The following is a 14,617-nucleotide window of genomic DNA, read 5'->3' as shown; positions in this document are numbered from 1 at the left end:
TTGACACACCCTCGCTTGTTGAATCAATTAAAAATATCAAAAAAAGAAATTTCAGACCATAATCTGATTCTGGCAACTCTCAAATGCATCAAAGAGAAAGCAAAGAAAGTCAAGATAGTGTCTAGGGATACCAAAAAAATAGACATTAGTTCCTTCAAAAACAATCTGTCAGAGGAACTAGGAAGAATGGATATACCATCAGCACAGAAAACAGACGAGGTACTGCGCAACGTCATCGACAGGCATGCGCCAAAGACAACTAGAATAATAAATTCCAGGAAACCGTCTCCGTGGTTTAACCAGAGTGAAAAAACTGCCAAAAGGGAAAAAAGGAATGCAGAGGCATCGTGGAGAAAATCGGGCCTTGAGATTGACCGGCTGATATATATAGCAAAAAAGCATAAGTATAAAACCACCTGCAAAAGAGCAAAAAGAAACTATTATAACACAAAACTGTCATCAGTGAGGGACACTAAGGAATTTTTCTCTGTTTCAAAGGAACTTTTAGGGGAAGAAAAGGGCATGTGTCTACCCACTAATATCCCGGTAGAAAAGCAGCCGGATGCATTTTCAGATTTCTTTTCGGGAAAAATATCGAAAATTCGGAACAATTTGGACCTCGTGCAAAATGAAGATATAAATTTCCACCCTTTTTCGGGTTCACAGGGATTCTCTTGTTTTAAAGAAACAACTGAAGAAGAAATTTCTAAAATAATTTTTTCATCTTCCTCGAAGTCATGTGATTTAGATCCTTTACCAACTAATATTTTGAAATTATGTCTTCCTGAATTGTTACCTTGCATAACTTATATTATAAATCAGTCACTTATTTCAGGACGTCCCAGATATCTATAAACATGCAATTATAAAGCCTCTCATAAAAAAGCAAAATCTCAATGTAAATGACCTTAGTAACTACCGTCCCATCTCAAATCTGCCATTTCTTTCTAAAATCCTTGAAAAAGTTGTACTCAGACGTCTTTCACAACATCTCCATGAAAACAATCTATGGGAAAAATTTCAGTCAGCTTATCGTTCTTACCACAGCACAGAAACTGCTCTGTGCTGTGTTGCGAGTGATTTGCTTGATGTTTTAGATAAAGGTTCTGTTTCTCTTCTGACATTGTTAGACCTTTCGGCGGCGTTTGATACTATTGATCACGGTATTCTCATTAAACGACTTAATATAACCTTTGGCTTGTCTGGGACTGTCTTGCAGTGGTTTGAATCTTATTTAGATGGCAGAAAGCAACAGGTTATGATTTTAGATAAACTTTCTCGTCAACATACATTGTCTTTTGGTGTTCCTCAAGGCTCTGTTTTGGGTCCAATTCTTTTTGTTTTGTATACTTCTCCATTATCTAATGTCATCACTGGTCATGGGCTGCGCTATCATCTCTATGCAGATGATACGCAACTTTATGCTACTGATAAAACTAAAAATCTCGAAAATATTGTGAAACGTGTGGAAGAATGTGTGACGGATGTGAAAGAGTGGATGGATGCAAACAAGTTGAAAATGAATGAGTCAAAAACAGAAGTGATGATTGTGGGAAATAGAGGGCAGTTGAAGGTGAATGATGGTCTTGAGGTGTTGATTGGGGGTGAAAAGATCAAAGTTTCAAAGACTGTGAAAAATTTGGGTGTCTATTTTGATTCAGAAATGAAAATGTCAGCTCACATTTCTGCTCTCTGTAAATCTTTATACTTTCAATTGAAGAAAATCAGTTCGATCCGTCAGTATATTGCAATTGGAACATGTAAAACATTGGTTGTTTCCCTCATTTTTTCGAAACTAGACTATTGTAACTCGCTGCTTGTCAACTTGCCTCAGGCTTCTATTAAACAATTGCAACTACTGCAAAACAGTGCAGCAAGATTAGTTTTTGGCAAAAAAAAATTTGATCATGCAACCCCTTTGTTGGCCTCTCTCCACTGGTTGCCCATTGAAAAGCGCACATATTACAAAGCAGCGTGTCTTGTTTATAAGTGTTTGGCTGGTATAGCACCGGCATATCTCACAGATCACGTGGTCATGTGTAAATTTGAAAATTACACTTTAAGATCATGTAATGACCAAACGAAAATTTCGGAAAAAAGATCAAGAACAAAATTTGGTGATAGATCGTTTGCTTGTTTCGGCCCCAAGATTTGGAATGAACTACCACGTGGTCTGAGGGAGTGCAAGTATTTACCTACTTTTAAAAAGAATCTCAAGACACATTTTTACTGTATTTGTTTTTCTTGACTCTATATGAATCCTTGATTTGGCTATGAATTGTTATTGTTGTTATTATTTTATTTTTTTTATTTTTTCACTTAAAATTGATATTTATATTGTAAAGTGCCCAGAGCTTGTGTTTTACACGAGAATGAGCGCTATATAAATGTGTATTATTATTATTATTATTATTATCTTTGATATCTGTAATTTCTACCCTTCAATCACCAAAACCCTACTCCTCAAAGCACTACAATTCGCGAAAACCTTTGACAACATCACCGAAGAAGAAATCCATATTATCCTGCACTCGAAGAATACATCACTTTACAATAATGGAATAGCATGGACAAAAAAATCAACAAACTTTGACGTCACCATGGGAAGCTACAACGGAGCAGAAACATGCGAGCTCGTCGGACTATATCTACTTTCCCAAATGCAAAATCTTGATATAAACATTGGACTATACAGGGACGACAGGCTCGCATTGTGAAATAAAAGACTGAGACAGAATAAATAAAGAAAAAAATATGCAAAATCTTCCAGGCCAACAATCTGAAAATTACAATCAAAGCCAACAAAAAAACATTCGACTTCCTGAACATAACCATCAACCTAAACGACAGCACCTATCAACCATTTTCAAAACCCAACAACATCCAATTGTACGTCCATAGACATAGCAATCATCCGCCATCTATAACAAAAAAACATCCCAGAGAGCATTAACAAACGACTATCTAACAACTCTACAAACAACAACATATTCAACGATGCAACCCCACCATACACAAATGCACTACAAAAAAGTGGATGTAACTACAAACTAAAATATGAGGAAGAGACCATTACCACCCCAACAAAATAACGACAAATAAAACGACACATAACATGGTTCAACACACCCTACATCAAGAATGTGACAACTTCTATCGGTAACAAATTCTTCAATCTACTACAAAAATGCTTCCCTCCCAGTCATATTCTACACCCAATCATGAACAAAAACACCATCAAAATAGGATACACCTGCATGCCAAACATACAAAACATTATTTCCTCCAACAATAAACGAAAACTATCACAGCCAGCTCAGCCCAGCAACAACCTAGAGAAAAAATGCAACTGCAGGACCCAGGCAACAAGACCACTAAACGGTAATGGCCTGACTCAAAACATTATTTATCAAGCCACAGTTACACGACCAGACACACCAAAACAAGAAACATACATTGGCCTCACCGAGTGTTCATTCAAAACCAGACACAACCTGCATAAATCTTCCTTCAGAAACATACACAAACGACATTCTACTACACTAAGCGAACACATTTGGAACCTCAAAAAATATAACATACAATACAGCATCACATGGAAAATCATCTCCAGAGCATAGTCGTACTCACCCTCCTCTAAGATTTGCAACCTCTGCTTAGAAGGAAAATTCTTCATCATCACAAAACCAAACATGGCAACACTCAACAGAAGAAACGAACTAACATCCTCATGCAGACATAGAAACAAACACCTTTTATGTAATTATGAACCTCCATAAACACGAATCTTGAAAAATACACAACAATCTACTTTCACTTCCACTTCCTGATGAGAGCTAACGCTCGATACAACGTTGTAGAAGTCAAACAATCATAATTATCTTTGAAATGTTTATAAATAGCTCCTTTTATCAAAAGGTGAGCATTATTATTTCATTCTCTTAAACTCTGGATATATTGTGTGTAGATTTGGATCTTATTAAGTCTCATCACAAACATTTCACAATATACGATAATGGGTAAATGAAGAGGTTTGCAAGGGACAATAGTCTTGTGAATGATTGAAATGACACTGACCGAGCCACTGAGAGGGTGTGTATACATGATGTGAAAATTTGGATGGCCAATGATAAATAACAGATTAGAACGATGAAATATTAGAAATCGTTCTCATGAGATACCCCAAAATTGTCAAATCACTACCTTAAATAAATTAATAGAAACTCCAATGAGTTCGATTATTATAATAAAGACTAAGACAACTGTTATGAACACCAATCTTTTTACCAACCCACGTTCAATGACGATGTAAAAGAAGTGAAATATCAACGTAGACAAGCACAAAAACAGAGGCGGGCATCAGGATTAGAAATACATTGACAGATCTATAAAACTAAAAAACAATCAACTAATAAACTTAAGGAGTCGAGGAAAAGATTGCTATTGAAAAACAAGAGTTCCAACGGATTGTTTAAAATTATAAATAGCTTAATAAGAACTGACTCATCAATGACAAAATTACCTTCCAACAATTGTCCACAACAATTAGCTGAAAACTTCTCAGATTACTTCGTGGACAAAATCTCAAAATTAAGAGATGAATTGGACAACAATCCAAAAGCACACCGTAAAAAAATAAGTATGAAAACATGTTGCTTTCTTGCTTTACACCAGCCTCAGAAAGCAAAATTTTCGAAATTCTATCAGCACCTCCAAATAAAACATGTTCACTGGAAATAAATCCTACACAGCTTATTAAAAACTTTAAGGGAATTGTTATCACCCTCAATCACTAGTATGAAAGTTTAATACACACTGACTTTCCAGATAGATTTAAAAGAGCAATCGTGAGGCCGCTCCTGAAAAAGCCATCACTAGACCCCAACGTCATGGGAAATTTTAGGCCTATATCGAACTGGCATCTTACTTCTCGAAAAAGTTATTGCCAAAAAATTACATGAGTATCTGACAATCAACAACATGTTACCTGTTTTTCAGTCCTCTTATAGACCAATGCACATAACAGAAACCACTCTGTATTTGCAGTGATATAATTAATTCTACGGACCAGGGTAAATGTGTGTTGGTGTTGCTAGACCTCAGTGCGGCCTTCAACACAGTTGATCAAAACAAATTAATACAGGGATAACAGAAACATTGAAATTAAAACATCAAAATAAAACAACTATATTTAACTAAATTACTTCAGCATTACAAGAAGAAGAAAAAAAAAAGAAAACCAGCGTTAAAAGCAGCAATTAACAACCTTTAATCCCTGAGCCCACATACAAAAACCATCAATGCTGTGACTAGTTCCATTCCCTTAGGCCTGTATCCATTCTGACAAGAATTTTCTTTAAAAGCACATTCTCCAGGGGTGGAATTACCTGAAAAAGTATAATATAGAAATTCAAATTGTTTTAATTTTCAAGGGAAAAATGATTATTTCATGACATATTACAAGGCTAAATAAAAAATAAGATTCAAGGCTCTTTCCAGGTTTTTTTCAAGGTTGTCAAAATCATTTTAAAATTTAAAAAATTGAACGCATCATGAAAGCCAAATTTCTCTTTTAACTACAGTGGAACCCGTGTAGAATAGGTCTGGAAAAACAGGGCTCAGTTATAATATAACAGGGTTTTTTTTTTTAATCCGTTTTTTTTCTTTCCTCTTTGCCCTTAGTAAAATTAGTTGGCTTTTGCAGGGACTTTTAAGAGCCTAATCCATTATAACTCACACAGAGAGAGAGAGAGAGAGAGAGAGAGAGAGAAAGAGAGAGAGAGAGAGAGAGAGAGAGAGAGAGAGAGAGAGAGAGAGAGCAGACAGACAGACAGACAGAGAGAGAGAGAGAGAGAGAGAGAGAGAGAGAGAGAGAGACAGACAGACAGACAGACAGACAGACAGACAGACAAACAGACAGAGAGAGAGAGAGAGAGAGAGAGAGAGAGAGAGAGAGAGACATGAAAATTTAGTTAAAATAAATGTCTTCCTTGAGGAACTCTGCAGTCTTATGGAAAAAGACTATAAACATTACTAAGTCACACGCAGTCTTTTTCGTTACGACTGCAGAATTGACTGCATATTCACAAGAGCTCTTATTTTACTGCCACTACTGATGGGAAAATTCGCCGAACGGCACTTAAATTGTCTGCCACCGGCGGGTAACTTCGCCCCAGGTTTTAATATTTATATTTTTCCCCTACAAGGCAATATGGAGAACAATTTCCATTTCTTAAACACTTTTTGTCTCAAATCTCTTGACATCGTCTGATACTGCCTATTGCCAAATATTAATTTGCACTTGAATCAAGTAAGATGGTGTGTGTAAAGAGTCTTCCTGGGGACAAATAACAATGCCAGAGTTACGAGATCATAGCCAACTGGCCATCTACACCTTAGTCAACTGGTTTCTGGTTATGATTCCCACTTCCATAATTTCTTTTCTAAACTAACTTAGATTTCAGTGCTTGATAACACCTTATATTGCAGGCAAAATATCATCTTCAGAATAATTATTGTATGATGAAAATGGTGTGCGACGCATTTACCCGAAAGTATATAATTTTGAAATAATGTCTTAAATATTTTAGAAATATTATTCAGATGAGAAAAACCAAATACAATAAAAAATTGATGGCAACTTAAAGGTGGAGTATAATTTCGAGTTTGAGTGCCGCATTTACTGTGGTCTTGTGGTATGACAATGGGCTTCTGTCCCTTAGGCCCTGGTTTGAGCCCCATTGTAGATCTGAGTCCCTGATAAGGGCTCTTAACTCACATTCTCTGAACATAATCAAGTGTAAAATATGTAAATGGGCTCTAGCAGCGTGGTCTCCGTCAAAAAAAAAAAAAATAATTGTGATAGTGCCTTGCAGGACTCATGTCTTGCCCTATGTTTCAAATGCTGCTGTTGGCTTGGTACCCATTGTAAAGCATTTTGAGCAAATTTTGTGGATATTGCACTGACTAGAAAATAATTATTTTCTTTTTTTTTTTCCTTTAATTTTTTCTAAGTGTCATTTTTTTTTCTCTAGACAAACATAATATTTTGATTTGTTAAATCAAGTGCTTCAATCATTACAGCTTACTTTAAGAGGGCACCCATCCATCATAAATCTCTCTTCACTTCTCAATGCTCTGATTGACTCGTAGATAGTGCTCATGTACACCAAGGCGCTTGTGCTGTCAAAGTATTAATGAAATATTTCATATCAAATATATTCGATTACAAAGTGACATATGATAATGATGATGATGATGATGATAGAAATAATACATAAAAATAATAGCATTTGATATAGTACTTATAATAAATACAAGATATAAAACAGTAAGGATCTGATGAGAGGTGGTAAAATTATCATAACTTTAGGCATAATAAGACCTCTTGCAGCAAACATAGTTCCTGGACCCTATCGTGTAAAATGGCCATTTATCCTCATGATAGTATGCCTATTACAAGGTAATTTCTGATAAACCTTATATATCAAATACAACGCCTAATCAATGCAGTAGGGTGGTTGGAGAAGCCAGACATATAATTTGACTTAATAAAGAACTGACCAGAAAGATATAAATGTCACGTGAGCAATTGATTTACAGAGTTCTAATAAAAGACTAAATCAATCAGTTTTCTATTTCTATATCTTTTTTAAAAACAAAAGGAAGAGCTAGTCACCGAAAGGTCAAAAAAAACAAAAATCTAAATGTCTTTCAAACACATTAAATCAATAGTAATTTCATAAGATAAAAATTATTTGACCTGATTGGGGGGAGTGGAGGCAATTAAATCGATCGATATATAAGGCAAAATTGTGTTTGTATGTTTTGTTTTATTTGTAAAATCCTTTCTATGCATTAACATTTGGTTTGATCTTTTTTACATTTTAGCCTGAAAAATTTTGATTCATTATTGACTGATTTAATTCTATCTGTATGAATCAAATACAAATAGAGTGAATTTAAAGCCAAAATGACCAGTAATATGACCTTTTTCACTTTCGACAAATAAGGAAATCATTTCTCCTCTCTCCTCAATAAAACATATAAAATTAGCCCAAGCATTATATCTTTTACTATAAATTAAATTTTCAACACTTAAGTCTGGCCGACCTAATAACATTTTGAGCAGGTAGGTCACAATTCGACAATTTCTCTTTAAAAAGACATTAACAAATTAGTCCTTAAGAGCCTTAGAAGTTCATCCATAGGAGTAGGTGTCAGGCTACGCTCGGAATCAATACCAGTCTTTTTTTATTGTCTGTGTAGTGAGTGTTGTATCAATCAAGCTATAGTGACCCCAATAAGAGATATATGGGGGAAAAAAACATCTCATCCTACATAATTGACAGATAGGAGAGGATCATCAGATTTTGAAGAGCAAATGAATCAGCAATAAGGTAGACTATCAATATAAGAACTCCTAATGCCTCATAATTTTAAAAAACTACCCCTGCCAATACTCTTCAACAGTCGTAACGTCACTTCCTTCCTAATGACGCATGGTAACTTAGTAACACTGGCTCTAAACTATCGGAACAATGGCGGACGCCCGTATGAAATATTTCTCCGGCGAGCATAAAAGCGTATCCAGAGGAAAAAAACCCTATAAATTTGATCATGTTTTGACTTTTACACATTCTGATCACAAGGCATATGAAAAGTTCTAGCCAGCATGAATAATAAAAAGTAATGATTTTCTTTGTTTAGAACCAAGATGGTCGCCATTGCCAGGCAGCGTGACATCAGACATGTATCACATCTATCCGCCTGGGAACCGACAAAGACAGCAAGATAAAGTAAAAACAAAACGAGTGTGTTAATTACCATTCATCCGTGTAGCCATTGTTCAACACACAAATATCCATCACTCTGTATCCTTTGAAGACTGCTCTCAGTTGGCTCTGATTTTCAAAGAAAGCAAATTGAAATCAACAGTCCAAATGGGGTCACCTCATGTTAGTGGTTGTAGGTAATTATTATAAATTCCAATTGGTTTTAGGGGTTTAACAATGTCTGCAAAAGGAGTCTCAAGAATAGTTACACCATAAATAAAAGTATAATAAATTTCTTTTGTTAAGCCTTTGCAAAATGCATTGCCCCAAAACTTTATCATTTTAGTCTCAAGAACAGTTACACCATAAATAAAAGTATAATAAATTTCTTTTGTTAAGCCTTTGCAAAATGCACTGCCCCAAAACTTTATCATTTTGGCATCAGCTATGGCTGTAATCAATTAATAATGATGATAATAATAATAATAATAATAATAATAATAATAATAATAATAATAATAATAATAATAATAATAATAATAATAATAATAATAATAATAAAATAATATAATAATAATAATAATAATATAATAATAATAATAATAAATAATAATAATAATAATAATAATAATAATAATAATATACTTTATTCATCAAAAAAAATGGAAATTCGTTTACAGGCATGGCATGCATAAAATGCATAACAATGTATAAATATAAAGTTAAGAATATATATATATATATATATATTGAATCGTGTTTGATACAAATATGGTACGAAAAGTGCTCGACATGTAGTAATGGAGCGAATTATTATTAATATATATATATATATATATATATATATATATATTATATATATATATATATATATATATATATATATATATATATACATTATAAAAACAAAAACTACTACAAGTGAAATATGTTGTCCCAATGACCCCAAGTTTGAATTTATATGTAAAGCATAAAAATGTATAAATATAGAATTAAGAATTAATAACGACACTATATATATCAATTTTATAAACTGAGATAGATTATTCTTATGACGTCTAGTCCGAACTTGTGAGTGTACATTAAAAAAAAAAATAGTATTTAATTTACAGCACTATTGCACATTTAAAATTCGAACACTATGTGGTAAAAATGAACTAAGGTGACGCGTTGTCTTTGTTTTTATTGATAAAATACGACCGCTTAAACAATAACTTTAAGAAACGAAAAAGAAAGTAGAAAGAAGGAATCGTAGTTTGTGATTTTAATTTTTTTATAAAGCTCAAATAATAGATTTTCCATTATCATCCTCCTTTGTTCTGAAATAATGTTATGGTCATCAGCTTATCAATCATTCCTCATCACCATGCACACATAAGAGTATTTCATTCTACAGTTTACTCTATTTCTGTAGATGACTTTTTTAAAATATACATTCAAAGCATATTTTCACTTGCTTTCACCAAATCTGAATGTTTTGGATAGGTGAACATTTTAATTGCTTTGCTTCAATCTTTTAAATCTTAGAAAAAAAACCAAAAAACAAAACCAAACAAACATGAGCTTTTATATAGCGCAATATCCACGAAACGTGCTCAAAATGCTTTACAAGTGAGATAACTTTACAAAGCTGGTGTCGAACTTTCAACCTCTCAACATTCTTTATCTTTACTTTATACCAATCATCATTTGTAAAAAACGAAATGTGCTTCTTACTTATCTATATTAAAAACGTCATTTACTCCTCAAAGTCAAATGATTATCAGGAGTAGTTTACCTGAACTACTTTTCACTTTTATTTATAAGAAGAAATAAAAAAGAGCTGGTGAAAAAAATTGATCATTTTCAAATGGGATTATAAAAACTGAGATTTTTTATTTTCTGGTTAGTTTTGAAGAATGATATCGATCTTAAAAACTTTTAAAAACATTTTCTGATGTTTTACAATTCCTGAAATACTTTATGAAATTATGTGAATAGAAGAATGAGTTGTATACATCCACTTTAAGATTCATAGAGGGTCTGACTAATACAATTGAAATAAAAATGGAATTGACTTTTGTTGTTACCTCCATGGTGCGGGGAGGAAAGTTTGTAACGAGAACACTGGTGTCCACATCGTATAAGCCATCTGGGTCTACAATATCTGCATTGGGTACGAGATGAGGCATACCAGAATAATCAACACTACTCTCCAGTCCTGGCATGGGCCGTTCTAATAAACCATTCTAGAGATGACATAAGAGTTATAATTGAATTAAGACCTCTACCTACATTCAAAAATAAAAAGATTCGAAAAGCAATGATTCTCTTCTAGTAAAATGTATAACTAAAAGTAAAGTATGGTTATTTTAACTTAAATAAGAAAGGAAGACATAGGGGACTTATTCAAACAGGGAACAGATTACACAGAAGTAGAATGGTTCACATATAAAAAGCTTCAAGTTTAAAAAGTGTAAAATATTCTTGTCACACAAGTATGGGTCACAGAAAATTATCTCAACCAGAGTGTGGCAAATATTAATTTGTCAGCCATTCCAAATAATTATTTTTAATCGATAACATGGGTTTTTAAAAGAGTCTAAAATAATTTAATCTGTAGCAAAATTTAGATGTAGGTAACTGATATAAATTTGATTTTTATTGTAAACTGGAAAATATGTTATCATTAAATTTAATGAATTTGCAATATTTTATTAATTTTTGAATTATTTCAATTCTCATATTGGCAAATCTGACTCTAAAGAATAAAACTGATTATTGTTTCATGTCCGTTAGTTAGTTTTTCACCTGAAGAGGAGTTTTCATCTTGGGCCTGGTACCACTAGAATTATTTTGCGCTCTTCTAGTTGGCATATCTCCCACATCATTGCATGAATCAGACAATGAGGAGCTGTGTTCTGGTAAAATGTAATACATATACAATCAAATAAATGCCCAATATGACATATTCTTTTGACCTAACATTTCAAAAAGAGGAACAATACATACCTCAGGAACACCGCTGTAAGAAACATCATAATCATTAAGATGGTTAAATCAATAATGGATTTATTACCATTATGAAATCATGATAGAAAATTATCATTTATAAACTGCGTGGGTTAGTATCCGCATGAAAAATAAATAAATAAATAAGTAAATAAATAAATAAAATAAAACAAAGTTGATGAAAAAATTCAAAATGGATTTTTAAAAACTAGTAAATTGTATCATGAAAATGTGTTTCTGTGTAGTGCAGTTAATGTTGACAAGGAGGAATAATTCAACCAAAGTATAGAGGAGGGTCAAAATAACAATCTACCCATGATCCCAGTCTCAGGTCTCCATAAGTCTTATATACCAAGCTGAATATGGTGTTTTAAAACAGTGATGATAATGGAAATATGTCAATAAGGAGAAAAGTGTACCAGTCCATCGTTCAAAATCCAACCAACATAAAATATAGTTAAGTTATGTAATATCATGTTATGTTACTACTATGTGTGTACATCCATTTTCTTATCATTCAATATAATTTACTTTTTGTAGATATAAAATGAATTGTCCTTCCTTTAAAACACTATTAAAGGCCTATAATATTACTATTACGTCCTTACCTACATGAAGACATTATGATTACCTATTTATTTTGACTAAAAACGGCCAGAAAGTATTTGCTTTTACTTTACTAAGCTACAAATCTTTGTGTCTGCAACATAGTGGTTATGTAGCTTATAAATAGTACTCTTGGATCTTTCATAAAATAAAATGTCTATATCTAACAAAGGTAAAAATAGTAAACTAAGTTGATCACACTTGCTCATTGTAATATACCATTAGTAAACTAAGTTGATCACCCTTGCTCATTGTAATATACCTTTAGTAAACCAAGTTGATCACACTTGCTCATTGTAATATACCATTAGTAAACTAAGTTGATCATCCTTGCTCATTGTAATATATCATTAGTAAACTAAGTTGATCACCCTTGCTCATTGTAATATACCTTTAGTAAACCAAGTTGATCACACTTGCTCATTGTAATATACCATTAGTAAACTAAGTTGATCACCCTTGCTCATTGTAATATACCTTTAGTAAACCAAGTTGATCACACTTGCTCATTGTAATATACCATTAGTAAACTAAGTTGATCATCCTTGCTCATTGTGGGTGGATCACCCTTTTTCAATGTAATATTTCATCTCTCTATAAACAGAACATGTCGATAGAAGGGTGGTTTGAGAGAGAGAGAGAGAGAGAGAGAGAGAGAGAGAGAGAGAGAGAGAGAGAGAGAGAGAGAGAGAGAGAGAGGGAGAGAGAGAGAGAGAGAGAGAGAGAGAGAGAGAGAGAGAGAGAGAGAGAGAGAGAGAGAGAGAGAGAGAGAGAGAGAGAGAGAGAGAGAGAGAGAGAGAGAGAAGCAAATACGGATATAAGGAGATCATAGCTCTTTGTGAATTGATCTTATTTTTTCAATTAGGAGGTTGTAATGAATATATTTTTAAACACACCTACAACATAATCTCACCAAACGTACTACCATGTTACTACTACTTAAAAGGGATTTTCAAAATCTTAACCCAGTTGCCTCCCCCCCCCCCCCCCCCCAATCCCCTTCACTTACGACCACCAATTCATCCAGGACCGCCCACCACTTCTTGAGTTACTTTTGACAACTCATGCAACTTAGCACAAGTGTCAAAATATGCCACCAGACATGGTGGTGATTCTTCTACAGATCCACCACTTGGGGGCCAAAGCTTGAATCAAAGAAAAATGTTTGACACTGCAAGCAAGATCAGTGGAAAATTTCTGAGAAAATCCCAAAAACCTGAAATTCCTCATACTAGTCAAAATTCTGACATTATAGTAGCAGAATATTACATTGAGTGGGTTAATAGTCGCTGATCACTGTAATATCATTACAATAAAAATAACATGACAATACAATTATCAGAGAACTACTATAAAATGGTTTAAATAAAGGTCGTAATAAAACTATCCTGTCAAATGAAATGCATGTGACCTGTCAAATGAAATGCATGTGACAAAGTCTACAATAAGCACACAATTTAAAAATAAACTAAAAACCCGAAAAATAAGTAAATAATAAATGAAAAAAGAATCATAGTTGTTGAAAAGAAAAAGAATCCTAACATCACTGACCTGATTGTGAGCGCTGTTTTTTGGTATCAAATCTTATAGTCAATCTTCTAGTTGTCTGCATTTTCTGGTCCATATTCCTAATAACAGCCAATGCATCTTCATGGTTCCACATGCTCACAAATGCAAATCTTGATCCAAAAGAATATACAGATTGCTATATATTTATATGTTTGATATTTTAAATCCAAGGCATTTTCCCTGCAGAGGCATCCAGCAAAGAAGTGGACTGAGTTCAATACTATCTGCCTCACATCAAAATCCCAATACCACCTAACATCAATCTACGTGCGGCTTTGTGGTCTTGTGGTATGACTACGACACTCGCTTTTGAATCGGAAGGTCCGAGATTATATAAAAGAAAAACTTCGTTCAGCATCAGCTGACGAGCATGTTGAGAAGGCATACCGGGATGCCAAGGCAGAGAGAGCTAGAACATGAATAGCCACAGACTTCCAGAAAAGTTTCACACCTTTATTTCGTTATTTTGTTTTCCTTTTTTTTTTTTTAACAAAAATTTGCCAAATTTTGCGGATCGTACTGACATTTGCGGCCCCACAAATAATGCAAATGACAGTGGTATTTAAACAATGATGGAAATCACTATAGAAGCCTTCAATTTCAAGCCTACTGTTACTCATTGACAATTAGAACCAGATATCAGAGGCTACAATATGAAACATTTGAGAAGTTACAAA

At 33.6% G+C, this 14,617-nt stretch overlaps 1 protein-coding gene across 2 annotated transcripts in view; it reads right to left on the bottom strand.

Annotated features, from left to right (window-relative positions):
- Positions 1-2,296: 2,296 nt before the first annotated feature.
- LOC144966458 (uncharacterized) overlaps positions 2,297-14,617 on the bottom strand; it is a 31,514-nt gene continuing 19,193 nt past the window's right edge. For both annotated transcript variants that reach the window (XM_078903005.1, XM_078903006.1), the window contains 6 exons: positions 13,923-14,050; positions 11,565-11,674; positions 10,844-11,002; positions 8,827-8,903; positions 7,089-7,182; positions 2,297-5,387 (listed from right to left, as the gene is read on the bottom strand). In XM_078903005.1, coding sequence (XP_078759131.1) covers positions 5,310-5,387; positions 7,089-7,182; positions 8,827-8,903; positions 10,844-11,002; positions 11,565-11,674; positions 13,923-14,050 — 646 coding nt within the window. In that variant the 3' untranslated portion in view covers positions 2,297-5,309. The remainder of the gene's footprint in view (positions 5,388-7,088; positions 7,183-8,826; positions 8,904-10,843; positions 11,003-11,564; positions 11,675-13,922; positions 14,051-14,617) is intronic.

Source organism: Berghia stephanieae, chromosome 2 (genome assembly GCF_034508935.2).
Source record: "Berghia stephanieae isolate SIO BIC M18660-M18661 chromosome 2, UCSD_Bste_1.3, whole genome shotgun sequence".
Lineage (NCBI taxonomy): Eukaryota > Metazoa > Mollusca > Gastropoda > Nudibranchia > Aeolidiidae > Berghia > Berghia stephanieae.
This window is presented reverse-complemented; position numbering and strand designations above follow the sequence as displayed.